Raw genomic sequence first — 26,677 nt, forward strand, 5'->3', positions numbered from 1 at the left:
AAGTCAGAAATATAGGATCGATTAGTCCGTCCAATGTGAATCACCCGTGAGAGAGCTCAGAAAGGTGGTGAAGGAGAAGGAGACAGTGGAGAAGGAGAAAGAAAGGGCGTGAGAGAGAAGGGGCTTCCGCGCTGATCAACGCCTTCGGCCACAACGGCGACCACGCCGCCGCCCTCGCCCTCCTCGATCGGATGATGCGGCGGCCTGACTCTGTCGCTCCGACGGTCCTCACCTACAACACTGTCATCTACGCCTGCGCCCGGGCCACGGAGGTGCCCTGGGACACTCTAATTGGGCTCTTTGGGCAGATGCGGCATGATCTCGTCACCTACAACACTCTGCTGGCGGCCTACGGCAGCCGGGGCCTCGGCAACGAGGCCGAGACGATCTTCCGCACCATGAACGCCGCTGGGGTCCTCCCCGACGTCGTCACTCACGCCTACCTCGTCGAGACCTTCGGCAAGCTCCGTCGTCTCTCCAGAGTGAGTGACCTGCTCAGAGAGAAGGAGGAAGGCAATGCCCCCGAGCCCGCCTGCTACAACGTCCTCATGGAAGCCCACTCCCGCGCCGGGCTTCCATGAGGACAATTTCTTCACGGGGAGGAAGGAGAACGTGATGCACCACTTTGGTAATCCTCGATTCGAGCTCATCTGGCACGATGTGGTCGAGCCACTGCTGGTCGAGGTCGACCAGATCTACCATCTCGCCTGCCCTACCTCCCCCGTCCACTACAAATTCAACCCCGTGAACACCATCATATCCTTTTTTCCGGTTCAATTTCTGGGTTTCTTTGGTTTTTTCTGCCTCTTTTTTCATGAATTTAGCTTCTACCGAGGTCCCCCAATACTCTCCGATGCAGATTGTGTTGAATTTTGCGGGATTTCAACATGCAATCTTGGTTCTGATAGCATGTCTAACGCCTGTTTATTCATGAAATTGTTACTTTGTGTTATGATTCAAGTGCTCATCTATGTGGTTGACGCAATAACTCGTTGCGAGGGCGCTATTTCTCCAAATCTCCTTAATGCTGACTCTCTTGAATTTGGAATTTAAACCTGCAATTTTGGCTGTGATAACATGTTTCTTAGGTTTCTTTGGTTTTTCTGCCTCTTTTTTCATGAATTTAGCTTCTACTGAGATCCCCCAATACTCTCCGATGCAGATTGTGTTGAATTTTGCTGGATTTCAAAATGCAATCTTGGTTTTGGTAGCATGTCTAACGCCTGTTTATTCATGAAATTATTACTTTGTGTTATGATTCAGGTGCTTATCTCTGTGGTTTAAGCAATAACTCATTGCGAGGGCGCTATTTCTCCAAATCTCCTGAATGCTGACTGTGTTGAATTTGGGATCTAAACCTGCAATTTTGGCTCTGATAGCATGTTAAGATCCTAACACCTCTTTATTCATTAAATTAGTAGTTTGCGCCTTGATTTGAGTGCCTAAGTCTAAGGTATAAGCAATGGATTACAGCAAGGGTGCTACTTCTAGCACTCCCAGATGCAGAGGGAGTTGTTTTTGGCCGGATTTGAACCTGCAACTTTGGCTCTTAAACCATGTTAAGATTCAAGTACCGTGGGCGCGGGGTTCGTTGGATCGCACTTGGTGGACAGGTTGATGGCGAGAGGCGATAGTGTGATCGTTGTGGATAATTTCTTCATGGGGAGGAAGGAGAACGTGATGCACCACTTTGGTAATCCTCAATTCGAGCTCATCCGGCACGATGTGGTCGAGCCGGTGCTGCTCGAGGTCGACCAAATCTACCATCTCGCCTGCCCTGCCTCCCCCGTCCACTACAAATTCAACCCCGTCAAGACCATCATATCCTTTTTTCCATTTCAATTCTCGGTTTTTTCTGCCTCTTTGTTCATGAATTTAGCTTATCCCGATGTCCTCCGACGCTCTCCGATGCAGGTTGTGTTGAATTTTGCGGGATTTCAACTTGCAACCTTGGTTCTGATAGCATGCCCAGTGTGGTAGCTTATTGCTTGCTGTTGTCAGTTTAAGCTAAAAATGATAGGTAAGTTTCTGATTATTTTTTTTTAATCAGGTCATTATCTCTATATTTCCCTTCGATAGATAGATAGATTGCAGAGACCGGGTCATTATCTCCTTCTTCTGGGATCTCTATATTTTCCTTCCATTCAGTGTTGTTTCTTCCTCCACTAGAATGGGAATATCCTAAACTCTTTGTCTATTTATCTCCCAGTATTCTTCATCTCTCTCTAGATGCCTCAACTAGTTGCCATTATCTTTCTCTATCAAGGTCTCTATCTCCTAGTATTCTACTCTCTACCTCTCTCTGTTTCCATCTTTTCTTTCTGTCCCGCCATGTCCCTCTGTCCCTCTAAATTGGACTTCAGTCAGCATAACTGAGTTTCTATTGTTTACTAGGTTGTCTGTTGGTGGCGCTTTGACTGCTCTTTCAATGTGGGCAAATGAGATTCAGGACAAACTTGGCGTGGGAGATGATCTTCCTCAGCTAGATGCGGTTGTAGTAGTGTGAGTGTTATTTTTTATTACCCATTAATTCGTCAAAATTGACAGTCTTTTACTTGCGGATGTTTGGACATCCTCAAGGAACAGTGGAGCACGTCGATGACCATCTCCAATAATCTTGTTGATCGTGGGTCAAATTTGGTGTGTCTCAGGTGCTGCTGTGGATCTGCTAGCTGCTGACGGACCCAAACCCAGATGACCCGCTGGTGCCAGAGGTCGACATGTACAAGGCCGACCGCAACATGTACGACAGCACGGCCCGGAGCTGGACCCATAAGTATGACATGGGATCAGCTGCTTGGCTCGACCCTGGCCGCCCACTTTGATGTGACCTGTGTGTTCAATGAGGACATCATTTTATCGACATCTCGCAAACATGATGTATCATTTTTATCGACATCTCGTAAATGAGGATGTATCATCTTTCCCAGACGTGCGTATTATATTTTGTTGTGTGCCTCTATTTTAAAGAAGCGAGGAACATAATAAAATCTGTTTTATTGGAAAACAATATTTTGGTTTATTGGAAATACGTAATATAATTAGTCATGACTCCGGCTGATTTAATTCGTAAGAATCTTTTGGTTTACTGTAAATTCATGGTTCATGACGAACAAGAAGGACGAACAAGCGCCAAAATTCATGGATTAATCAACGGCGATTCTAAATGCCTTCGTCCAAGCGTGTTGGCGTCCTTAAAGATGGGAAACATGAACGGAAATTGCGGGCATTTAATCATAATTTCCTCATAGCCATGGACTGCTAGAGGGCCTGAAATGGCAAACATGAACGAAAATTCTAGGCAATTGGACAACAAAGTTCGTATCATTAAATGACAACTAAATCCTGTTCTGCAAATGTTCTGACAGTACAAGTGAATGATAAGCTTGACCGCGTGGAGGTTTCGTAGCTCCATTGCAACTTCAATGGCGATGGTCTTTGATAATTGGTGGATATGTAGCTCCCTGAGATCCCTGCATGATTGATCAAACAAGTTTATTAGTTCTGCAAATGTTCTGACAGTACAAGTGAATGATAAGCTTGAATGCGTGGAGGTTTCGTAGCTCCATTGCAACTTCAATGGCGATGGTCTTTGATAATTGGCGGATATGTAGCTCCCTGAGATCCCTGCATGATTGATCAAACAAGTTTATTAGTTTACGTTGAAAAAACTCAAAGAAGCATATAAACAAAGTTAGACATAAAATTCAAACTGTACTTGGCCTCCAGCTTCTATTCTTGGTTGGGTACATGTCTTCTGATTATGGCTAACTTGGTGGCAGAGGGAGCACTTCATATGCACGCCTTTATTCGATAGTCTTTGTACCATGGGTTCTTTCTCACTGACGTCAATTTTCCTCTTCAGCTTGGGCCTTCCAGGTTGTCTCCTCACAAGAGGAGGGAATACATAGCTCCCATCAGCTTCACTCCATAAGTTTTTCCATTCATTGGCGGGATACCGTAACTATAAGCTAGCTGGTAGACATCTTTCTTCAACCACTCACTGACAAAAATGACGGGGTCCTCCTTGATCCAATGAATGCAAGATATAGCATGGGGGCATGGAATGCCCCTTATCTCCCAATATCCGCAACTACATGTTCTACGAAGTAGATCAACCACAAATCTGCTTCCCAAGTCTGTAACCTCGAATTGATACTTGCCTGCATGCCTAAGAGTGCATGTCCTACACTTCTTCTTGTTCTCTTCGACCAACTCCCTTATCCGGGGGCATAATGGATCAGTTCTTTCAGAAAACAACTCCCTTTTTTAGCTACCCTCTGCATGACTGCACCTCTAATTTCTTCCAACATCTCTATGATAGGCTTAGATCTAGCCTGTATGATGTAATTGTTGAAGCACTCGCAAATATTGTTGTCAATCACCTCACACTTTGTATCCTCAGTAATGTACGCCCTGCAAAACTTCTTTATACCTATATCTTGGAAGTCTTGCGCAGCTTGTGGGTTCAATGTGCTCATCTCTCTCATAATCAGTTGGAAATCTTCATGAGTTGTGCACTTCATAGCTTTCCAAAATAAGTTCTTCAAAATTTCTGTGGAATGTCCTTTCTTCTTCCAATTTGCATAGATATGCCTAGCACAATTCCTATGCTTCGCATGGGGTAATAAATAGGACACTGCATTTTCCAGTCCCTGCACAATGTTAGATAGTACCAATCTATTAATGTACTACAATTGTTCGACAATAAGCATTAAGAGTTCAAAGAAATAAATATTTATGTGCGAGTTAATTAAGTACCTTCTGCTGATCGCTAATAATAGTCCAACCATTTCCATCGACCATTCCTAAATCATTCATCAGTAGCTGAATAAACCAAGTCCATGAAGCTTGATTTTCCCCTTCGACTACCGCCCAGGCAATGGGGAACATTTGATTATTCCCGTCCTTGCCGACAGCACTCAACAATTGGCCTTTAAGTTCGGTCTTCAAAAAACATCCGTCCAAGCCAATGACTCTTCTACAACCTTCAAGAAAACATCTTGCTATCGAATCAAAACATATGTAGAGCCTCTTAAACCTAACCAAAGAATCTGGAGTGGCTCTATCAAGAACCAACTCAAAAGTACCATTCCTATTGACCTTCTTTAACTCGGCAATATATGCAGGAAGCATGTGATAATGGTCGTCCAAAGTTCCTAGAAGCTTCATGCGCACCTTGGATCTAGCTCTATAACAGGTTTGCTTTGAAACAGTGATTCCGAACATAGCATTTATTTCCCGCATCATATCTGCCACCTTCAAATCCATATTCATTCAAATTTTCTCTAAGAAGTGTTTCGCAACCCAATGATAATCGGCTTGGCTATTCCTCAGAGCCCTACTGCACGTATGAGTATCATTAAGTGTTTTCACAACAAACGCCTCTTTCGTACCATCCCAACTAGCGTATATCCTCCATGGGCAACATCCCTTGCAAACGACTTCAACATTCCGGTCCCCGGACCTTACAAAACTGATGTTGAATCCGTTCCATATAGCATGGTCCTTCCCAGCTGCCCTAAACTGAGAAGCCGATTCAAATTTCATGCCCAATTGAAATATAAACTCTCAGCGGGGCATCTCAGATCATACAACCTGCCCCTATATATGTTCCTTCCATTTTCATCCTCATCATCGGTATCATTGGGGGTTAACATATCATCCTCTGAATCATCATACTCGCTATGATATCCAGCAACAAATGTTTGTTGTTGGACATGTTCGTTTCTAATTCTGTGGCCGTCAACCAATTCCTCATTCCATTCGTCACTCGAATATTCATCGGGAGCACTTACATACACGTCACTTTCCTCATCTTCCCCACATATATCATATTCAGAATCATCATAGCTATCATAAGCAGAACCAAACACATTACTCTTGTCATCAGTCCTGTTTAAGAGACAGATGGAAAATAGTAATTGATCATGCGTGCAATATACTTAAATTACCAAGGAGAACTTACATTCTTCTACACTAATAGGAGCGCGCTGGGGGAGATCACCTCCGCACGATGAAGAATCGGACCTTAAATTCAGTCCGATTTAAGATACTTCTTACGTGCAGAACCTTAAATGTAAGTAGGTTGGGTCGTGGTCCACCTCGTTCTGCTTCGTTCAAACCATAAATTTCGGAATGCAAGTTTCAAAAAAATATAAGACACTGTAAAAAATAAGTAAATTTAACAAACATAAATGTAATCATGATGAATGACCCGTAAATCGATAACCGAGGAATCAACCCTGAGTCAGAATGATCATTCTCTAAAGCTAGATGACAACCAAGAAATCAACACCAATTTTCCTCTGACTTGACAAAAGATGATTCGAGCAAAAAATACTACCATTATGAAATCCAATGGGACCTTAATACCTCTTACTATTGGCTGCTCACAACAATATTTTATGTACTATACTCGTCTTTATTTGTGTTCATTACCAGATCAATAAACATAAGAACACTTTGAGATCTGCATTACCCGATCAATAAACCCTTTTTTTTTAAGATCTGTTTATTCCTGTGTCTGAAGGCTATCCGCTCATCAGAATGAATTGAAATTCTCTTTTTCTTTTGAATCAAGTTTCCATCGAACTCATCTCTCTCTAGCCCAACATGCCAAGCCTGCTACCCGCAATATTTTTCAAATTTTTTTAGGTCATGATACAAAAGGGTGCAAGACATATTTATAACTCTGCAGAACATTCAACGCAAAAAATAAACATAAAAAAATTTACTGGGTTATTTAGAAGAGTGAGTTCTATTGATATATTGTTCATAAATTTTAGAAAATTTTGAATCATCAACGCGAAAATAACTTCTCACGATGTACTGTACCTTATAGTTCGCTTTGTTCAAAAACAACTGCCTTGTGGACTGCCAACCAAGTAGAATAACCACTCCAGAAAAGAAAAATATCTGAAATAACATTGGAAATAATAAAAATTACAATTTTTAAGAGCAAATGGAGAAATAAAGATAATATAATCTTACATTATTTAAAGCCAAAAGTCCCCTATCAAAGAAGAGAACAACGCCTAAAAATGCAAAGAAGGCGCCACAGCCCAGAAGGCTAATGCCAACCTCTACAACATCATAGAGCACAGAGTTATTATCACGTAGTAAATAACATAAAGAAAAGAACCCTACTATGTGAAGAACCCTACATTCTTTCTATTATTCAGTTGCTAAGAGCAGAGTGAGGGCTGGTGAGCAGGATCAGGCCTGCAAACCAGAAAGGGAGAGCTCACAGGAAATCTCCATAAACTATATCAACGTTCATCTTTGTCTGATCTCTCTTTATTGGCTACATTCTCTTCTCTGATTTGTGGAGGAACCTATTATCAATGTTGATCGATTTTTACTACAATATTTCAAATTCTGTCGAATAGATGTTCGCTCTGGTTTTATACGAGTTTCCTCAAATCAATATCAGCTTGAGGAAGTTAACATAATAGAGTTTGTGTTAAAAAAAAAATTTAATGTTATATAGGTATATCTTGGTCCTCTAATTAGCAGATCAGTGGGCCTGAAGGGCTACGGAAAGTGTTTTAGTTGAAGTGGACTCTGATATGAACCTAGGTGTTCTATTCGGGAGAGAGAGAGGAAGAAGAGAAAAATGGCTCAATGGATTTGGGAAGAGGAATATGCAGTTGGATGGACATTGTCGGTGAAGATATAAGGTGGAATGTGCATAAAACGGTAAGACTAAATGCCCTATAGATCGCCGAAGTGACGCAGCAAAAAAGAACGAGCTGCCTAATAAGAAGATTAGGAGGGACACAGAGCACCTTCCTTGGATGAACAAGACCAATGGGGGAGATAATAAGGCAGCCCCCGACGACCGCAATGAACCCTACCACGTGGAGCTCCCGTAGCCAAGAAGAAACTCACAACGATTCCGCTGCAGAAGGCGTTGATCAGCGCAGAAGCCCCTTCTCTCTCACGCCCTTTCTTTCTCCTTCTCCACCGTCTCCTTCTCCTTCACCACCTTTCTGAGCTCTCTCCCGGGTGATTCACATTGGACAGACTAATCGATCCTATATTTCTGACTTTCTTCAAATCCTGTTATGACGTGGAATCCACGTGGCTGCCAGGTGGATTCCACCTAGGTGGACTCCGCCGGAAACCCACCTGGCAGCCACGTCGATTCCACGTCACAGCCGGGCTACGGTGGCGGACCAAATAGGGAGTTCGGGCTGTGCCGCGGCGAAAAAAAAGTTAGGGCTATAACTCAAATTTTCGGAAAAGTTTAGGCTGAACCGTGATATTAACCCTTTAACTTTTACTACTTCCAGGGCAAGAAATCAGCTAAGTAGTGGAGATTAATGGCGGAAGATCACCGATGAAGCTGAGGAGAGCAGAGAGGGAGGATCTTCGCCATCGCCTCTTCCATGGCGGCAGAGTCTCCCTCGCACCCGATCCACGCCCTGCGAGCTCTTTACGGGGACGCCGATGCCCAAATCGCGCAGAAGAAGCAGTCCCAGCGCTCTTCCATGGCGGTTCTCCTCTGCCCCTGCCTCACCTTCCTCACCATCTTCGCCATCATCGCCTCCATCGTCGTCACCTTCAAGCTCCGCCTCTACTGCCGTGGCCCCCTCCGCCCAATCTCTCATCTCATCTTCAAGAACAGGTGCGATTCCTGAGATTTTGCGGGATCTGGGCATCGCCATTGTCGTCTTATTCCTTCGCGAATAGGGATTTCTTGTGGCGTAGTGGTTTAAGGGCATCATCATCGTCATTATCTTCCTTTGCTTGTGGCGATTTGGAAGCCGAATTCGAGCCAGATCAACGATCCTTGAGATATGGCGAAATTAGGGCATCATCGTCATCGTCTTCATCATCATGGTCGACTTCCTTGGGTGATGGGAATTTCGTAGCTGGATCTGATCCGGATGAACAATCCGTGAGATGTGGCGAAATTAGGGCATCATCAATATGGTCTTCTTCTTCCATGGATGGAGATTTGGAAGATGAATCCGATCCAGATCAACAATCCTTGAGATATGGAAAAATTAGAGCGTCATCAATATGGTCTTCTTCTTCCATGGATGGAGATTTGGAAGATGAATCCGATCCAGATCAAAAATCCTTGAGATATGGCGAAATTAAAGCATCATCATCATCGTCCTCTTCTTCCAGCGATGGAGATTTCGAAGCAAAATTCGAGCCAGCTCAACAATTCTCCAGCAATGCCGGGATTAGGGCATCATCGCTGCCCTCTTCCTCGGCTGCCCGCGATTCGGATCCCGAATCTGAGCAAGAACAGAGATCCCCATCCCACACTGCAGAAGTGGAGAGAATTTCCAAAGTTATAGACGAGTGCTTTGCCACAGATCGAAGCATGGAAGCTGTTCTTGATCAAATCGAAGTGGATCTGACCAGCCGCCTCGTCGTCGACGTCCTCGAGAGGTTCCGCCACGCCCGCCGCCCGGCCTTCCGGTTCTTCCGCTGGGCCGGATCTCGCCCCGGCTTCTCCCACGACGAGGAGACCTACACCAAGATGCTCTTCATCCTGGGGAAGACGAGGCAATTCGAGACGATGTCGGCGCTCCTCGACGAGGCGGCGGTGCGCGGAGCTCTGTCCTCGGCTGCCCGAGCCGTCTCCGTCCAAGCCTTCGCCGCTGCCCGCGAGACGAAGAAGGCCATGGCGGTCTTCAAGCTCATGGAAGGCCCGGAGGCGGTGAATTGCTTGCTGGGAGCTCTATCAAAGGCGAAATTGGGGAGAGAAGCTGTCGAAATCTTCCGAAAACTCGAGAATTCCTTCAAGCCTGACCTGAAAACCTACACTGTTCTTCTGGCAGGCTGCTGCAGGATCAAGAATCTCGCCATGGCGGGGGAAATCTGGAACGAGATGCTGGATAAAGGAATCAAGCCTGACTTAGTAGCCCACAACACCATGTTTGAGGGGTTGATCAGAGGGCAGAGACGAGGGGAGGCCATGAAACTCTTTGATTTGATGAAATCCAAGGGCCCGAAGCCGAGCCCCTTCACCTACACGATGATGATCAGAGATCTCTGCAAGGGGGGCAAGATGAAGCTCGCCATGGCCGTCTTCCGGGAGATGATCGATTCCGGGTGTGCTCCGGATACTGCCACGTATACGTGCTTGCTGTTAGGGTTTGGGCATATGAAGAGGATGGACAAGGTGAATGGTTTATTAAGGGAGATGAAGGCAAAAGGGTGTGATCCTGATGGGCAGACTTATAATTCCCTGATCAAGCTGATGGTGAACAGGAGATTGCCCAGAGATGCAGTTCAGATCTATAAGAAGATGATCGGTTTGGGGATCCAACCGACGATTCATACGTATAATATGATGCTGAAGGGTTTTTTCAGGGCTGGGGATTGTGAGAATGGGTTTGAAGTTTGGAAGGAGATGGGGAGGAAGGGTGTTTGTCCTGATGATAATTCTTATACTGTTCTTGTTGGGGAGCTGATCCGCCTCGGGAGGGCCGAGGAATCTCTGCGGTTCTTGGACGAGATGATCGGCAAGGGTATGAAGGCTCCTGTCATTGATTATAACAAGTTTTCAACGGGCATGGCTCGATTGGGGAACTCTGATTTGCTTGCTGATCTTGCCAAGAAGCTTAATTTCTGTGGAAAATCCCGGGGTTCGGGTGCGTTCTTGGATTTGAAGTACCGGGGAGGGTCGTGAATTTGATGAAGAAATGTGATCTTATGGAATGATTTTTGGACCTTGATTTGCTCCGTGATCTATGGACAATATAGAGCAGAAATTTGATTTCTGGGGAAAATTCTGGGTTCTTGATATGTTCAGGACGAAACAGAAAAGTGGAAGAATCAGGTTGGTTCAATTGCGAATTTGATGAAGAAGTGTGGTTTATATTTTAAATGTTCTGATGGGTGTGGATTTAGGTCATTCGAGTCATGTAAAACTGCGAAATGAACTGTCAGAGAAGGATGAAATTAAACAAAATATTGGTGTTTTGATATATAAGGTTCAAAAAGTTGTGGTGCTTTTCAATACTGACGTTCAATCATGGGGATAAAATACATGCGATTTTGTGAAATGCAGATATTCTTAACATAATCTGGACTTCTTAAAATTTTAAATTTTAATGGATTTATGAAATGCATTTATTTCTAAAATTCTATATAATATTTTGTAATTAAATTGCAGAACTATAAGAAAAAACTGGCTTCTACCTGATTTCCCTATATCATGATTTTAATTCAAAATACCGTAGAGAATATTACTCTCTATATACTCTTATAAAATACAGAGAAGGTAGAATTCTATGATTCTACAGTAGTTTTTCATGATTTCTAATGTCAAATATAGAAAACACTCTTAAAATTCTTTAAAATGGAGGGAGAAACATAATCCAGCGTAATAATATATAATAGGAAAAAATATTAAATATTATCCTCTACATTTCCTATTAAAATTTACTTTTAAACAACTTGGTTATTTAATTTATCTAGACTCAAGCATTTGCTACCATGAAATTAACAATGTATGTTTATACTTTTATATTATCGTTAGGATATTACAAGCTATGTCCTCACATTTCTTCTCCTTCTCCTACTTTTAAATCTAGAAACCTTCTTCTTTGATACAACTTTAAGATGGTTAGGATATTTCCCTGTTTTTAATGGTTCAAATTATATTCTGAACAATAAATCATGGGAAAAATATTTCTGAAATAATCTCCCCCGACTTTTCTATAAACTTTACATTTCAACAATTTTCAATCATCTGCCACCATTTTAGTAACATAATTTTCTTTAAGGTCTCTCCTGATGAGTCGTATATTTTCCCTTTTTTAAAAAAAGGTTCAACTATCTTCTTAAAAAAGGTACACGATCGCACCCATCTCAACGGACCTCAGATCAACGGCGGAGATTACACGAGATTCCACTATAAATACCGGTCGTCTTCCTCAGAAAGGGGAATTTCGCCACTGCAGCTCTTCCAGAGCTCGGAGCTATGGCGATCCTCCGCCTCCCATCTACGCTGCTACTCTTCCTGTTGATTGTTCATCAGTTCAGTTCTTCTCTCGCAGATCCCGCCGCCGACGCCATTGCAGAGCTCGAAGCAATTCGATCGAAATCGCCGTCGGGAGTGATCCACCTCGACGATCGCAGCGTCGGCCGGTTCCTCACCTCGGTGAAATCCCCTCGCCCTTACACTCTCGTCGTGTTCTTCGACGCCGCGCATCTCCGCGGAAAATCCGATCTTCAGCTCCCGAAGCTCAGATCCGAGTTTGATCTCCTCTCCAAAGCGTTCTCCGCCCGCTTCGAAGCAGATCCAGCGGTCTACTCTCGGCTGTTCTTCTGCGACATCGAGTTTGGGCAGTCGCAGAGCTCCTTCGCTCTCTTCGGGGTCTCCTCTCTGCCTCATGTCCGCGTGGTTGGCCCTAAGATCACCAATCTCAAGGATTCGGACTCCATGGATCAAGCGGACTTCACCCGGGGCGCTGAATCGATGGCCGATTTCCTCGAATCCAAGACCGGTATCGATCTTGGACCGATCCAGCGGCCTCCTTTCATCTCCGGCCGCCAAATGGCGTTTCTAGGGTTCTTGGGTATCGTCTCTGCGCCTTTTCTCGTCAGGAGAATCGTTTCTGGGGATACCATGCTGCATGATCCAAGAATTTGGATGGTTGGGGCTGTTTTTATCTACTTCTTCAGCGTTTCTGGGGCCATGTTCAATGTGATTCGAGGTATGCCCATGTTCATGATGGATCGAAATGATCCCAACAAGTTCGTGTTCTTCTTCCAAGGCTCTGGAATGCAGCTTGGGGCTGAAGGGTTTACGATTGGATTTCTGTACACTATTGTGGGGTTGATGATGGCGCTGGTCACCCATGGATTGGTGAAATTGAGAAGTGCGACTGCTCAGAGGGTTCTGATGGGATTAATCATGATTGTTTCTCTTTGGGCTGTGAGGAAGGTGATTTATCTTGATAATTGGAAGACAGGGTACGGCGTTCATGGATACTGGCCAACGAGTTGGAGTTGAAATTGGGGAAGATTCATCTTTGATGAGGTAATCTTGACAACTAAACAACGTTTTCTGGGTCGTTTACAGTCCTGAATTGACAATTCTGAGGATAAATTATTTTTGGGTTTTGTTTATTCGGTTATTTGCATTTTTGTGATAGTACTGTTAGTAATCTTACTGATATCAACCAGGCTGGTAGATTTATTGCTTTGTGTCTCAGTCGCAGAGTTAGAAATAATAAGACCCAAATCTTTGATTGTTTGGAGATTTAATTGGCCCAACTTTCATTTGACTATATGGAGAGAAAACATAGTATATGCTTGAAATTGGTCTCATTACACGTTCGTTCTTTGAGGCTGATTTCGATTAATGAAATCGGCCTAATGTGGTCAGAATTCTGAATTGTGAACATTTTTGGGGAACCGAGTGGAAATCATGTTGAAACTCGTGAATATTCCGTTAAATGTTTAGTATGGTATTTGAGTTTGTGTCAAATAGAATTTGGAAAAATTAATTCGTCGTTAATTTTCTTAAATAAATTTAAGAATATTACACTTTGGAAATCCCTCTTGGACTAGATAACTCTTTGGAGGAATCGTTGTATCTTGTTCAGCATATCTTGTTATTTTACTTTCAAATATCTTGACATATACCATTTTATTTTATAATTCAACCTGTTAGCCAAAAAATGAACAAAATCTGAGTTCTCTCGGGAATAATTTTACTTTTTCCTATCTCCCTCTTAGTAGAAATAAGTTGCAGGCCAAAACGCAGGTGGATAAATTGGGTACAATGGAAGAGAAAGAATCACATATATATATAGATAAAAGTATCATTATGTGGATGATATTTTTATACTTAAATAGAGTGTTTTGTAGATTTGAAGCCTAAATCAGGTGATCTTCCCTTTTAATGTTTTTGAAAAAAAAAAACTTAAGGCCTAAGAACTTCGAATGTTGTATGATTGATTAACATTTGAATGTTTCGTTTCTTGGAGAATGTTCTACAAGAGACTGGAAACAATATCATTATTCCTCTTTGTCTCCCAATGTCATGGTTAAGGAGATGGTTTGCTTCCTCTCAAAATCCCCAACTTTGAGTGAATATTAGTTAAATTAATCGCAGTGGGAAAACCCATGTTGAATTTGTTCTATTGAAGAAGGAAAGCACGATTCCAAGGTTAGGCTGGAATATTTGGAAAAAGAGGTTACAAGAGTTTTCGCATATACCCTTTTATGAAGTCCTGGTTATGACTACATGTTTAGTTATGGAAATGTTTGAAATATCTTCCATCTGACAAACTCAACAAATAACATTTTATGACACCGTGTAATGACAAATCACAGTTGCAATAGTAACCTAATTATATAACATTGTATGAGGTCCCAGTTATTACTACATGTTCAGTTAAGGAAAATTTTAAGATAGCTTTCATCTGACTAACTGAACCTAGAACATTGTATGAGAAATGTAATAAGAAACCAGGGTAGACGAAGTAACCCTAATATATAATATTTATGAGCTCCCAGTTTAGACTGCATTTTTTTTAAGGAAACGTTTGACATAGCTTCACCTCATAAACTGAGCCTATAACTAGGGAAGGGCACGTCCAGGGCGTGACGCCCCGGACGAGACAGAACGGATGACGGAACGTAAAGGACGTTGACGTGACGAAAGTTTCATCACGTCACCGTCATGTCATGCGTCCCAGCACATACAAAAAAAACTGTCACTTTCCATCACGCCCACGTCACATCCACGTCACCGTAATGGCGTCACCGTCACCGGGGGCGGAAAATCCCCCCCCTCTATCTCTTGTTCTCTTATTGCTCCTCTTTCTCTCTCGTTCCTCTCTCCCGGTGACGTATGATTATGTGAGCGACTCTCTTTCCATTTTCCTCTCTGGCGCACTTATATCTCTCTCTGTTGTTCCTCTCTCAGTTTCTCCCTCTTTCTCTCTTGTCCCTCGCTCTTCTCTCTCTCTCTAGTTCTTCTGTCTCCGCCTTTCTCTCTCATTCCTCGCTCTTCTCTCTCTCTGCATCTTTCTCTCTCGTTCCTCGCTCTTCTCTCTCTCTGCATCTTTCTCTCTCGTTCCTCGCTCTTCTCTCTCTTTGCATCTTTCTCTCTCGTTCCTCGCCCTTCTCTCTCTCTTTCTCTCTCGTTCCTTGCTCTTCTCTCTCTCTCGTTCCTCTCCCTCTCTCTCTCTCTCTCTCTCTCTCTCTCTCTCTCTCTCTCTCTCTCTCTCTCTCTCTTCTGTAGCTCTCTCGTTCCTCTCTCTCCCTCTCTCTCTATCGCTCTAGTCTTGCTCTCTCGTTTCTCTCTCTCCCTCTTTGTCTCTCGTGCTATTCTCTCTGTCTCGTTTAGGCATGGAGGACGGAAACGAATGACGAAAATGGACGGACGGAATGTATCGGAACGGAATTCCGTTCCGATATCCGTTTTTCGGAAAAAATTCCGTCGTTTTCGTCATTCATCATCGTTTCGTCATTTGAAGGTTTCCATCATTCATCCGTTCCGTCATTCGTCTTTTGACGCAAACAAAACAGAATGGACGTCTGGATGACGGAAAACAAACAACCCCCCCCCTCTTCTCACGAACCCCCCTTCGATGCTCTTCCCCCTCTCCCCTCTTCTCCGAGTGTTCCCCTTCGCCGCTCTCGCCTTGCCCCCTCTTCAACCGGAAACCCTCTCCCCATCTTCGTATCCCGCCCCTCTCCCCTCCCCCCCCCCCACCCCCCTCGAAGCATCTCTCCCCCTCTCCACGGTCGTTGCATCTCTCCCTCTCTCTGTCTCATCCGTTGTGGTGTTGAACGCCACATGCATTGTCATGGTACGAAGAGAGGTGCAAATTCCGTTTTTTGTATCTCTATCGCTATGGTAAGAACTCCGCGATTAAGAACTCAGCAGGGTCATAGCATAAATTTGAAAAAATCAAAATATGTTTATTTGGAAGGCTAGAAGCAATGCAACCCCAAGGAATCAACGAACACCGTTGGCTTCCTCCTCCTTGGCATTCGTCACATTTTGATGCTTCCCAATGAATACATTATCATTTTCATCATTCGATATAGTCATTCGTCATTCCCATCATTCGTCAGTAATTATCGACATTCGTCATTCGTCACAAATGACGAATGACGGAAATACAACCGTTCCGTCATCCGTCAATCCGCAAGAACGGAAACGGATGACGAAAACCAAATGATGGATGACGAAATCGTCATCCGTCCTCCATCCCTACTCTCGTTCCTCTATTGTTCCATTTTCTCTCCGGCGCTCTTCACTCGTCTCTCTCGTTCCTCTTGTTGAAGATCTTTCTGCCAGATCTTTCTGTCTATCCTTCCTATCTCTCTGTCTCCCTCTCTCTCTCTCTCTCTCTCTCTCTCTCTCTCTCTCTCTCCACAAACTCTCTCTGTCGTTCTCTGTTTGTGGCTCTCTCTCTCTCTCTCTCACTCTCTCTCTCTCTCTCTTTTTCTCTATCTCCTCTCTCTCTGTCTCTTTCTCTCTATTTCTTTCTCTCTCTCTCTCTTTCTCTCTTTCTCTCTCTCTCTCTCTCTCTATCTCCTTGTCTCTCTCTCTCTTTCTCTCTCTTTCTCTCTTTTTCTCTCTCTCCCTTTCTCTCTCTCTCTTTCTCTCTATCTTTTTCTCTCTCTCCCTTTCTCTTTATCTCTTCTCTCTCTCTTACTCTCTCTTTTTCTCTATCTCCTTCTCTCTCTCTTTCTCTCCATTTCTTTCTCTCTCTCTCTCTTTCTCTCTATCTTTTTCTCTCTCCCTTTCTCTCTATATCCTCTCTCTCTCTTTCTCTATCTTTTTCTCTCTCTCCTTCTCTGTCTCTCTCCGTTTGTGGCTCTCTCTATATGATCTGTGAGTGACGTTCCATCACGTCACGTTCCAGGGCACCTCGTCACCATATCGTAAACCTCGTCACGCGTCACCGTCAACGTCACTACACCTGAATTCCATCGCCGTCACCGTCACGCCATCCGTCACGTTTCCGACACGGTGACATGTGACGTGACAGATGACGATTGCCGTTCCCTACCTATAACATCTTATGAGACCATGTAAAAAGAAATGATAATGCAATATAATCCCTAATATATAACATTTTATGATGTCCCAACTATAACTAGACATTCAGTGTAGGCAATGTTTGACATAGCTTTCATCTCACAAACTGATTCTCCAAGATTATATGAGAGCATGAAGTGAGAAAATCACAACTGCAAGGGTAACCCTTTATGTAACTTTATTAGATCCCAATTATAACTAGAGATTCAGTTACAGAAATATTTGACATTGCTCTTATCTCAAAAACTGAGCCTAAAACCTTTTTATCATACCATGCAAAAGTAACCATAAAATATGTGATTTATGTGCTTCCAGTTTTGACTACATATTAAGTTAAGAAATGTTGAATATATCTTTCATTTCATTTCATTTTATGAGCTCAAGTACTGAAATCACAGTTGCAATAGTAATCATAATGATGTGTATATATATATATTAGGGGGTCCCAGTTATGACTAGAAATTCAGTTATGGAAATGTTTGACATATATTTTAATTTATAATAGAGCCTATAACATTTTATGGGATCATTTAATGTGAAATGACAGTCGCAAGAGTATCCCTAATAGATAGCATTTTATAAAATCCTAGTTATGACTGCATATTTAGTAAAGGAGATGTTTGACATGGCTCTATTCTCCCAACCTGGGCCTATAACAGTTTATGAGACCATGTAATTAGAAATCACAGTTCCAATAGTGACCTAAATATATATATATATAGTGACCTAAATCACAGTTCCAGCCATGACTAGATATTCGATTATTGAAATATTTGACATAGATTTTATCTTAAATCTTGAGCCTATAACATTTTATAAGATCATGTAATGAGAAACGATCGTTGCAATAGCAGCACTAAAATCACATATTATAATATCCTAATTACGACTACATATTTAGTTCAGTAGATGTTTGGCATAGATTTCTTCTCTCAACTGAGCCAATAATATTTTATGGGACGATGTAAAGACACAGGACCTTAATAATTCGATACAATGTAGGTAAAATCAAGACTACAATTGTAACCCTAACATTATACGATGTGGCAGCTGTGACTAGATATTCAGTCAACAGAATCTTTGACATACCTTTCATATTACAAACTAGGCCTATAATATTTTATTAGGCCATGTAGTGAGGAGGCATGGTTGCTATAGTAACCCTCTTATATAATGTTATGATGACCCAGTTAGGAAGAAATATTCAGCTATTGAAATGTTTGACATAGCTTTCATCTGACAAACTGAGCATATAAATTTGGTGGATGTTAGATAATTCAAATTTTGTTTCTTTGGATGAATATTTATAAAAAAATCAGGGCAATCAAGTTTTAAGATTACTATATTAAACCCTTGATAGTATTTTCATAGAGAAAAGTGAATGTCCACGTAAAATTGTTATGACCTGTTATTATACAGTTAAGTTATTAGGGAAATGATAATTGCTAAGGTGAAGGATTTTATTAATGAAAGCCCTTAAAAAGCTTTCTAGGAATAATTAATGTAAATAGAATCTATCATTTTTTTCTGCAGTTAATGGTAAACGTTTTAAAAAATATATAGTAGTGGAGAAAGTAGATAATATTTATGAATAACTCAAACTAGGTAATTGGAAATTCTTAGGCTGATTTGAGCATTGAGCTAGAAAGGTATCTTCTAGCAAATTTAGTTCTCGATGCTTGTGAAGGGTCGTATTTTTACTAAAACTGTTATCAAAGAGAACACATAGGTTATGCTCTCTTTCATATAATATTTTAAAGGGCACAAATTTACATACATTCTGAGTGTTAAAGACAACGGTTTGCTAAGAGGTTTGATGAATTTTGAACTATATCAAATCATTCGAGTCTTATTAGTTGAACAATGCAAATTCACTCAAGTTATTTTGTTTAAGACTTAAAAATCTATGTAAATGTGTCTGTTGTTAGAATGATTTTTCAACGATGTTATCATTCCAGTAAATGGAAGGTGGGTGGTCTTAAGCTGCTAGTCGGATCACTCAATTGATTATAGGTTTTAGTTGTATAAGTGATCCTTCGACCTGAGACACGAAAAACATATATGGGATAGTAAGTTTTACTTGGAATGTGATATGTTTTCTGTCCTATTTAGATCTATTTTACCAATTTTCTATGTTATCTTTCAAGTGGATATTTCAAGTTCTCACTTTTCTGGATGCCTCCACTGACCCTGCCAATCACCAATGTATATTTGCAACCTTTTCATACTAGAAGATTCATAAAGGCCCTATATTATTCTAATAAATTTTTGCATAATAGTTTTCATATCAAAAACAATTTCTCATCTTCAACAATTAATTTTATATTGTTATGATTAGTTTACTTCCATTTAGTTAATTCCCTTTAAGAAATGTAAAAACCTAAAAAATTATAATAAACTAAAAATTCCGTTTATGATACTTCCTCTCTTGTAATTTGACGCTAACTCACTCTGCACTCATAAGAAAAATTAGAAACATTGTCACATCAACTTGAAACCTTAAAGGCTTATTAAATCTTAATTTTTGGTTTATGGTATTTGTCCCACATGTATCTATTACAGAATTGTTAACATTCCTTACTATTATCAACCGATTGGCCAATATTTGGCCCATTTATGACAAACAAATGAATCAGCTTATGGATACCATCGTCCCATTTTTGAACTAGTCTCAATTGTATAAATCATTAAAAATCTGATCCGCCAACAAGTTTAATACGTTATTGGTCTCTTTGCTATTGTACTTGTTCGAAATTTCTTCGTTCGTACCGAACCGCTCGCAGAATTAAATCGTGTTCCAAGAAATCCTATATCAGCTATACATCCTCGCATTTATGCCAGAGACGTAGCCAGTGCTAATGGAAATAAGGTATTTTTTGATGAAGTGCTTGAAATTCGAAACATAAGTGAACTCGATATTACTTTAAATGTTTTGGTTTTAAACTATATCATTAAACATGTTTGAAAGATGATGACGAAAATTCCATCACCGTCAACCCCATTTAACATATTTTTTTGAGTGTCCTTTATATCTGATGGTTAACACCAAACATGATCAGTTGTCCCATTTAAGAGAATTATTTTAAAGCGTTTGCTATATCCTATTTGGTCGAAGATCCCAAACTCATCTCTACTCTGTCAACATCCAATCTTTCATTTTCTGGGTGTCCTTCACATAAACCGCTGAGAGCTTTCTTCATATTATATTCACAAGGCTGATCACATCATTTCACAAACTACATAGATAAAAAACTAGCCTATCGTTCCACACTTAAATGGGCAACTACGTAGATAAAAAACGTGAAATCTACAGAATACTACTCACATCATTTTACGTGGAAATAAATAAGGCAGTACCACATTCTAATGTCGCCTACATTTATTGCTGTTGCTTTTAACTTGGAGTAATCTTCTATAACCTACTTACAGCGTCCGTGCGAGAAGAAAATCCAGTCACTTCTCGTCATACGATGCTTGTCTTGCAACCAAGATAACCAGAGCTAACGCAGAGAGATAGCAAGAGAGACAGAGAGAAATAGACAGAGAGAGAGAGAGAGAAATAGAGAGAGAAATAGAGAGAGAAAGTGGCAAAAAGAGAAATAGAGAGAGAAAGAGACAGAGCGAAATAGAAAGAGAGAGAGCCAGAGAGAGAAATAGAGAGAGAAAGAGACAGAAATAGAGAGAGAAAGACACAGAGAGAGGAAGGGACAAAGAGAGAAGTAGAGAGAAAGACACAGAGAGAGAAAGAGACAAAGAGAGAAGCAGTGAGAAAGAGACAGAGAGAAATACAGAAAGAAAGAGAAAGAGAGATAAATAGAGAGAGAAAGAGAGAGAGAGAGAAGTAGAGCGAAATTAGATTGAGAAATAGAGAGAGAAAGAGACAGAGCGAGAGAAAGAGATAGAGATAGAGAGAGAAATAGGAAAGAAAGAGACAGAGAGAGGGACGAGAGAAAGAAAAAAGTGGGGAATGGGGGATATCATTTATCCATGTAGGCAGCACTAAAATTAGTAGAACTTGGCAACGTTGAGTTCCCCTATCAGAGAAGCGTCTTCCACAAATAGCCGCTGACCTCGTCACCTTCCTTCCCCTCTCGTCCCGATCTCTCCCTCCACAACCCACCTTCAAAATACAAGAGAGAGAAACAGAGAACAAGAACGAGAGATACAGATTGATGGACAGATGGGAGGACGGAATAAAAACGGGAGAGATAGAGAGAGACAGACACAGAGAGGGCGAGAGAAGGAGAGAGAGAGAGAGAGAGAGAGAGAGAGGGAGAGAGAGAGGGCGAGAGAAGAAGAGAGAGAGAGGGAGAGAGAGAGGGGGCGAGAGAAGAAGAGAGAGAGAGAGAGAGAGAGAGAGAGAGAGAGAGAGAGAGAAAGAAAGAGGGAGATAGAGAGGGAGAATGTGAAGGAGAGAGAGAGAGGAAGACGGAGAAAGACCGAGAGAGAGGGAGAGAAAAAAAGAGAGAGGGAGAGAGGGAGAGAGGGAGAGAAAGAGGAAGAGAGAGAGTTTAAGAGAGAGAGAGAGAGAGAGAGAGAGAGAGAGAGAGAGAGAGCGAAAAATAGAAAAGGACGAGAGGCGTGGGCGAGCTCAGCTGCCTCGCTTCGTAGGCCAAGCCCGTCTCTGCGAGTGCAGAACCGTCTCCCGCCTCCCCAGCAATGGAGCTCGCCAAAGGGGGAAGAAGACGGCCAAACACAAAGACACCTCCTCTCTCCTTTGCCTTCCTCTTCTTCCTCTTCCTCCTCTCTCCCGCTAAGGCACAAGACTACGACGAAGCGGCCGCTCCCCCTCCCGAAGCCGAGAATTGCGACGGCATCTTCGTCACCTACATCTTCCAGGGCCGAATAAAAGAATACCCGCATGTCAAAAACGCCTCTGCCCAGGCCTGGGCCTTCAAATCTCTTATCACTCTCCTCAACACGGGCAAGCAAGACCTTCTCGGTTGGAATCTCTTCGTCGGATTTCAACACGGCGAAATTCTTGTCTCCGCCGGCGGGGCTGTTCTAACAGACGGCTCAGAGCTTCCGGCTCGCGTTAGCAATGGCACTTCTCTATCTGGATTTCCTCAGTCGGACCTTAAGAACTCCATAGACACCGCCGGGGACTTAGCCGAAATTCAGGTCCAGGTTCAGCTCACGGGTACTCAGTTCGGCCTCCGCGACCCCGCCATTCCCATGCCCAAGTCTCTCCGTTTGGTGAACGATGGGTTCGTCTGCCCCAAGCCCACTCGCCACGGTCACCTCTTCTCTCTCTGATATTTTCTCTCTAATATTTTCCTCAATGATCGTTTGAACGGGATAGTAATGTAGGTCTGCGAGAGGAGGGACTGGGGATGATCATGGAAGACTGGATTTTTATTTCTTTCTCCCTCTAACATTTTCCTTCGTTAATCCTTGACCTAATTACCAAGTTAGGAGAGAAGGAGACAGCTAATAGGTGATCATTCAAGAAAAAATTTCAAACCTTTTCTCTCTTCAACTTTTTCCTCTGTGAATTCTTCACCTGGATAATTTAGCTAGGCGAACGAGAGAAGGAGAGTTCGTAGATGATCCTGCAGAAAAATATTTTTAAGCTTTTCTGTCTCTATCTTTTTCGTTGGTGAATCCTTGGCCTGGATACCGAGGTAAGCGAGCGAGAAAAGGGGAGGTATCAGATGACAATTTAGAGAGAAACTATGATATTATAGGAAAACATATTTAATCGTTTTTACCTTTTAGTTTATTCTTCCGCTAGAAATTGACATGGATAGGAAGATTAGAGAAGAGAACATTATAACTGATCGTTCAGGGAGATATCTCAATCTCCTTTTCCGTTTATCCTCGTCATTTGCAGTAAAATTATCCAGCAGGAGAAGAAGAGATGATTGATGATCTTAGAGAAGGAGATTTCGAACCCTTTAATCCCTCTTAGTTTTACCTCAACAAGTCCTTCGAAATGATCGAGCAAGAGAAGAAGAGATGAGAAATGAAGAGATGACAGATGATCAGTCAGCAACAGATGTCTTACCATTTCTCTCTCCCTCCTTTCGATCCGTAAATCCGAGTCTTTCGTAGCAAAATGATCAAGGCTAGAAAAGGAGAGATGATAAATGATCAGTCCAGAAGATATCTCCAATTAAGGATATAGAAGAACAGACGACATTTGATGAAATAATAGACAATCGCAGTCAGAACGAGAGCTTAAACTCATTCCCTCTCCAACAATTCCCTTCGTAAATCCTCGACCCAAGTAGCAAAATGACCGACTACGAGACTAAGAGATAATGAATAACCAGTTGAGAAAAGATTTCAAGAGATCTCCGTAAATTCTTCTCCAGAGAATGAAATTATTCGAGACAAAGAAGAAGATATAATCAGTGAAAAGCACAAGCTTCATATCTACACCCTCTAACTCTCTTTCTCTCTCAATCTACAGGCCCAGAAATGTCCATCTGCTGCGTCCGAGACCCCAAAGTGAAAAAACCCAAGAAACTCGCCACCAAGTTCCTCCCCAGAGCAGCAGGCGATCTCACCATAGCCTACGACGTTCTCCAAGCCTTCGAAGGCAAGTACTTAGCGCAAGTCACCCTCGACAACTGGAACCCCCTCGGCCGCCTCGACAACTGGAACTTAACCTGGGACTGGCGCCGCGGCGAGTTCATCTACAGCATGCGAGGCGCTTACACCCACTTAAAAGACGCCTCCGGCTGCATCTACGGCCCCGCCGCGGCCGCCTACGCCGGCCTCGACTTCACCTCCGTTCTCAACTGCGAGCGCCGCCCAGAAATCACTGACTTACCTCCAGACCGCGCCACAGACGAGCAAGTCGGAAAGCTCCCCTTCTGCTGCAAGAACGGCACTCTTCTCCCCATCACCATCGACAAAACGCAGTCCAAAGCCATCTTCCAAGCCCTGGTCTTCAAAGTCCCCCCGGACATGAACAGAACCGCGCTCTACCCTCCCGAAAACTTCAAAATCAAAGGCGTTTTAAACCCGGATTACGTCTGCGGACCGCCTAGGAGAGTCAGCCCAATGGAGTTCCCAGACCCAACAGGGCTTGACGCTGTTTCCTTAGCCGTAGCGAGCTGGCAAGTCGTCTGTAACATCACCCGACCCAAGAACAAAGCCTCCAGATGCTGCGTCTCCTTCTCCGCCTACTTCAACCACTCCGTCGTTCCTTGCCAGACTTGCGCCTGCGGATGCGAAGAAGACTTAACCTGCGACCCCGAAGCGGCCCCTTTGCTGCTTCCTTCTGAAGCTCTTCTCGTGCCATTTGTGAACAGAACGGCGAAGGCTAAGGCCTGGGCGAAGCTTATTCACAGGCCTGTCCCTAACCCGCTTCCTTGCGGGGATTTCTGCGGGGTTAGCATCAACTGGCATGTGTACTCGGACTACAGGACGGGATGGACGGCTAGGATTACGATATTCAACTGGGAGGGGTACACGTTCAAGGACTGGTTCGCCGCAGTGCAACTCAAGAAGGCGTTTCCGGGGTTCGAGCAGGTTTATTCCTTCAACGGGACGAAGATCCCCGGATTGAATGATATCGTGTTTCTTCAGGGGCTGCCTGGGTTGAAGTACTTGCTGCCGTTATCCGGAGAAGTGGATCAGAATACCGGGTCTAAGGCGCCTGGGAAGCAGCAGTCTGTCATTTCCTTCACGAAGAAGCTCACTCCGGGGATTAATATTAAGGCTGGGGATGGTTTTCCTACTAGAGTTTACTTCAACGGGGAAGAGTGCTCGTTGCCTGATGCTATACCGATCGTTAGTGCAGGGTTGAAGGAGGCGAAGGGGAACTTCTTTCTCAATCTTTTGGTGGCGGGTGTGGTCGTGGTGTTGATCTGATTGTTTCTGTGTTCTCTCTGTTTAATCACCGAGTCTGCTCGGTGTCTGGGTTAGGTTGTCCGAACGACGAAGCGGTTTTCTATTCACTTATGTTTAAATTTTATTTTATGATTTGTAAACTTAGAGATTTTCTTTGCTTCAAACTGTATGCTTTAATGAGGCTTCTCCGCCACATCGTCGATAAATCCGTAAGAAGCATATTAGTCAGTATTGTTGAAAAATCTGAACCTCTCCCCGTTTCACCAGTGAGCCGCCCGCGCGCCACCCGTTTTGCCAATCCACATTATAAGGGATAAATATATATTTAAAGACTGTATAAAGTTTTCGAAAACAATCAGCTAAAATTTGTAGAGACATTTTGCATTCAACTGTGTAAAGAGTTGTCAAAAATCATCATCTTAACACTAGAAAGAGTTTCAGAGAAATTTAAGAACAAAGATTTAAATAATTTCAAAAAAATTATTGAAACATTTCTTCTGCATAATAGTTGAAGGAAATATTTAAATTTTACTATAGTTAAAAGTTGTATAAATTATTTAAATTTCTGTACAGTAAAAAATCGTATGGTGATTTTAAATATTCACCATCTCAGAAACTTTTGGGAAAAATATCTCCGACGACTGTTTAATGTTTTAAAGAGATAGTTTCCATTTTAGATGCTTTTAATGTTTTAGGTAAAAATCAGAAAGCCATTATTGTCAAATTGATGATGTATGAATCTCTGAAACAGATTTTTCTGATTTGAGACTTCTGAAATCAGGTATATTGATAATTATACGCTTGACATTGAAAAGATGGATTCTTCAATAAAATCTCACTCATCAAACATCTGGATTTCAAGTATCAAAATGAATTCTCCGGAAATCAGGGATCTGTAATATCTTGAATGAAAAAGAAAGAAAAACTAACTGGGAGCTATAAGAAGATAACAATGTACGGTCATGAATCACAGATATTTTGTAGAAATATCACCCAGAATGATCAGCAGGTAAGAATGTAGAAAAATATTGCAGAATCAATAATTAAAGATGACAAGGGTGAGATAGTTCCCACAACAAGCTGTTTTGTTGAGTCTCGCGGGTATGCGGAAGCACACTTGGACGAAGAAATGCAGAAGATAGAGGGAGAAAGAAAGACTTGAACACTTCACACAAGCCTTCACAACAGAGAGAGGGAAAACGAGAGATCTTGGAGAGAGTGAGGAAAGAATACTTTTCACCTTGATGAAATGAACCCTTACAAGTGCTTAAATAGCAAAAACAAGGAAAGGGAAATTCTTACGCCAAAGAGATAACATGAGGTCCTCCAGAAAGTAAGGCCACGTTCATAGAGACATGAGAATAGGACCACAATCGAGGAGCGATTCCCAAGAGAATAGGGCCACTCCTAAACGTCCTCCCCGTAAGGAGGAAGCGAGGAGAACGTGTCAGCAAGGTGGCTGACACCTCTTCCAATATGTTTCATAGAGTAAGAATAGATCTATTTCTCATTGCTCAGGGAAAAAAATTGAAAAACGTCTTTTCGACTGTAGGGAGCAACAACCATAATGTTTTTCTGAAAACTCAGGGACCACAAACAATATTGGGCATCTGCACGTATTGGGCCATTTGACATCTTAGTAAAAATAAGGGTTAGGGACTTTAACAATAACCAATTGTATTATAAATTCAAATAGTTTAACAACCATAAACAACTTGTAGTCACATCCTCAAAATGTACCATATGTTCTCACAATTTCCTAATATTTAAACTAAAATACCTTCCTCAAAACAAAGCACATAATAAACCAAATAGTATCATCATAAAAGATAA

The 26,677-nt window shown here is 42.3% G+C and overlaps 3 protein-coding genes across 3 annotated transcripts; all 3 read left to right on the forward strand.

Annotated features, from left to right (window-relative positions):
* Positions 1-8,300: 8,300 nt before the first annotated feature.
* LOC144707513 (uncharacterized) lies at positions 8,301-10,987 on the forward strand. Its single transcript, XM_078580650.1, has one exon. The coding sequence runs from the start codon at positions 8,345-8,347 to the stop codon at positions 10,655-10,657; it is 2,313 nt and encodes a 770-aa protein (XP_078436776.1). The 5' UTR covers positions 8,301-8,344; the 3' UTR covers positions 10,658-10,987.
* Positions 10,988-11,906: 919 nt separating this feature from the next.
* LOC144707798 (putative dolichyl-diphosphooligosaccharide--protein glycosyltransferase subunit 3) lies at positions 11,907-13,104 on the forward strand. Its single transcript, XM_078581045.1, has one exon. The coding sequence runs from the start codon at positions 11,954-11,956 to the stop codon at positions 12,986-12,988; it is 1,035 nt and encodes a 344-aa protein (XP_078437171.1). The 5' UTR covers positions 11,907-11,953; the 3' UTR covers positions 12,989-13,104.
* An 8,372-nt stretch (positions 13,105-21,476) lies between these two features.
* On the forward strand, positions 21,477-25,028 carry COBL10 (COBRA-like protein 10 precursor). Its single transcript, XM_078580903.1, has 2 exons — positions 21,477-22,277; positions 23,457-25,028. Exons 1-2 carry the CDS (start codon positions 21,701-21,703, stop codon positions 24,863-24,865), a joined length of 1,986 nt encoding a protein of 661 aa, XP_078437029.1. The 5' UTR covers positions 21,477-21,700; the 3' UTR covers positions 24,866-25,028.
* Positions 25,029-26,677: the final 1,649 nt, after the last annotated feature.

The sequence above is a fragment of the Wolffia australiana genome, chromosome 9 (genome assembly GCF_029677425.1).
Source record: "Wolffia australiana isolate 7733 chromosome 9, ASM2967742v1".
Classification (NCBI taxonomy): domain Eukaryota; kingdom Viridiplantae; phylum Streptophyta; class Magnoliopsida; order Alismatales; family Araceae; genus Wolffia; species Wolffia australiana.

What these genes read in the sequence shown, in the direction of transcription:
- LOC144707513 (XM_078580650.1), top strand. Translation starts at nt 8,345, where the DNA reads ATGAAGCTGAGGAGAGCAGAGAGGGAGGATCTTCGCCATCGCCTCTTC.
- LOC144707798 (XM_078581045.1), top strand. Translation starts at nt 11,954, where the DNA reads ATGGCGATCCTCCGCCTCCCATCTACGCTGCTACTCTTCCTGTTGATT.
- COBL10 (XM_078580903.1), top strand. Translation starts at nt 21,701, where the DNA reads ATGGAGCTCGCCAAAGGGGGAAGAAGACGGCCAAACACAAAGACACCT. An exon ending in CCCCAAGCCCACTCGCCACG is followed by an intron (nt 22,278 to 23,456) that starts GTCACCTCTTCT and finishes CTCAATCTACAG; the next exon opens with GCCCAGAAATGTCCATCTGC.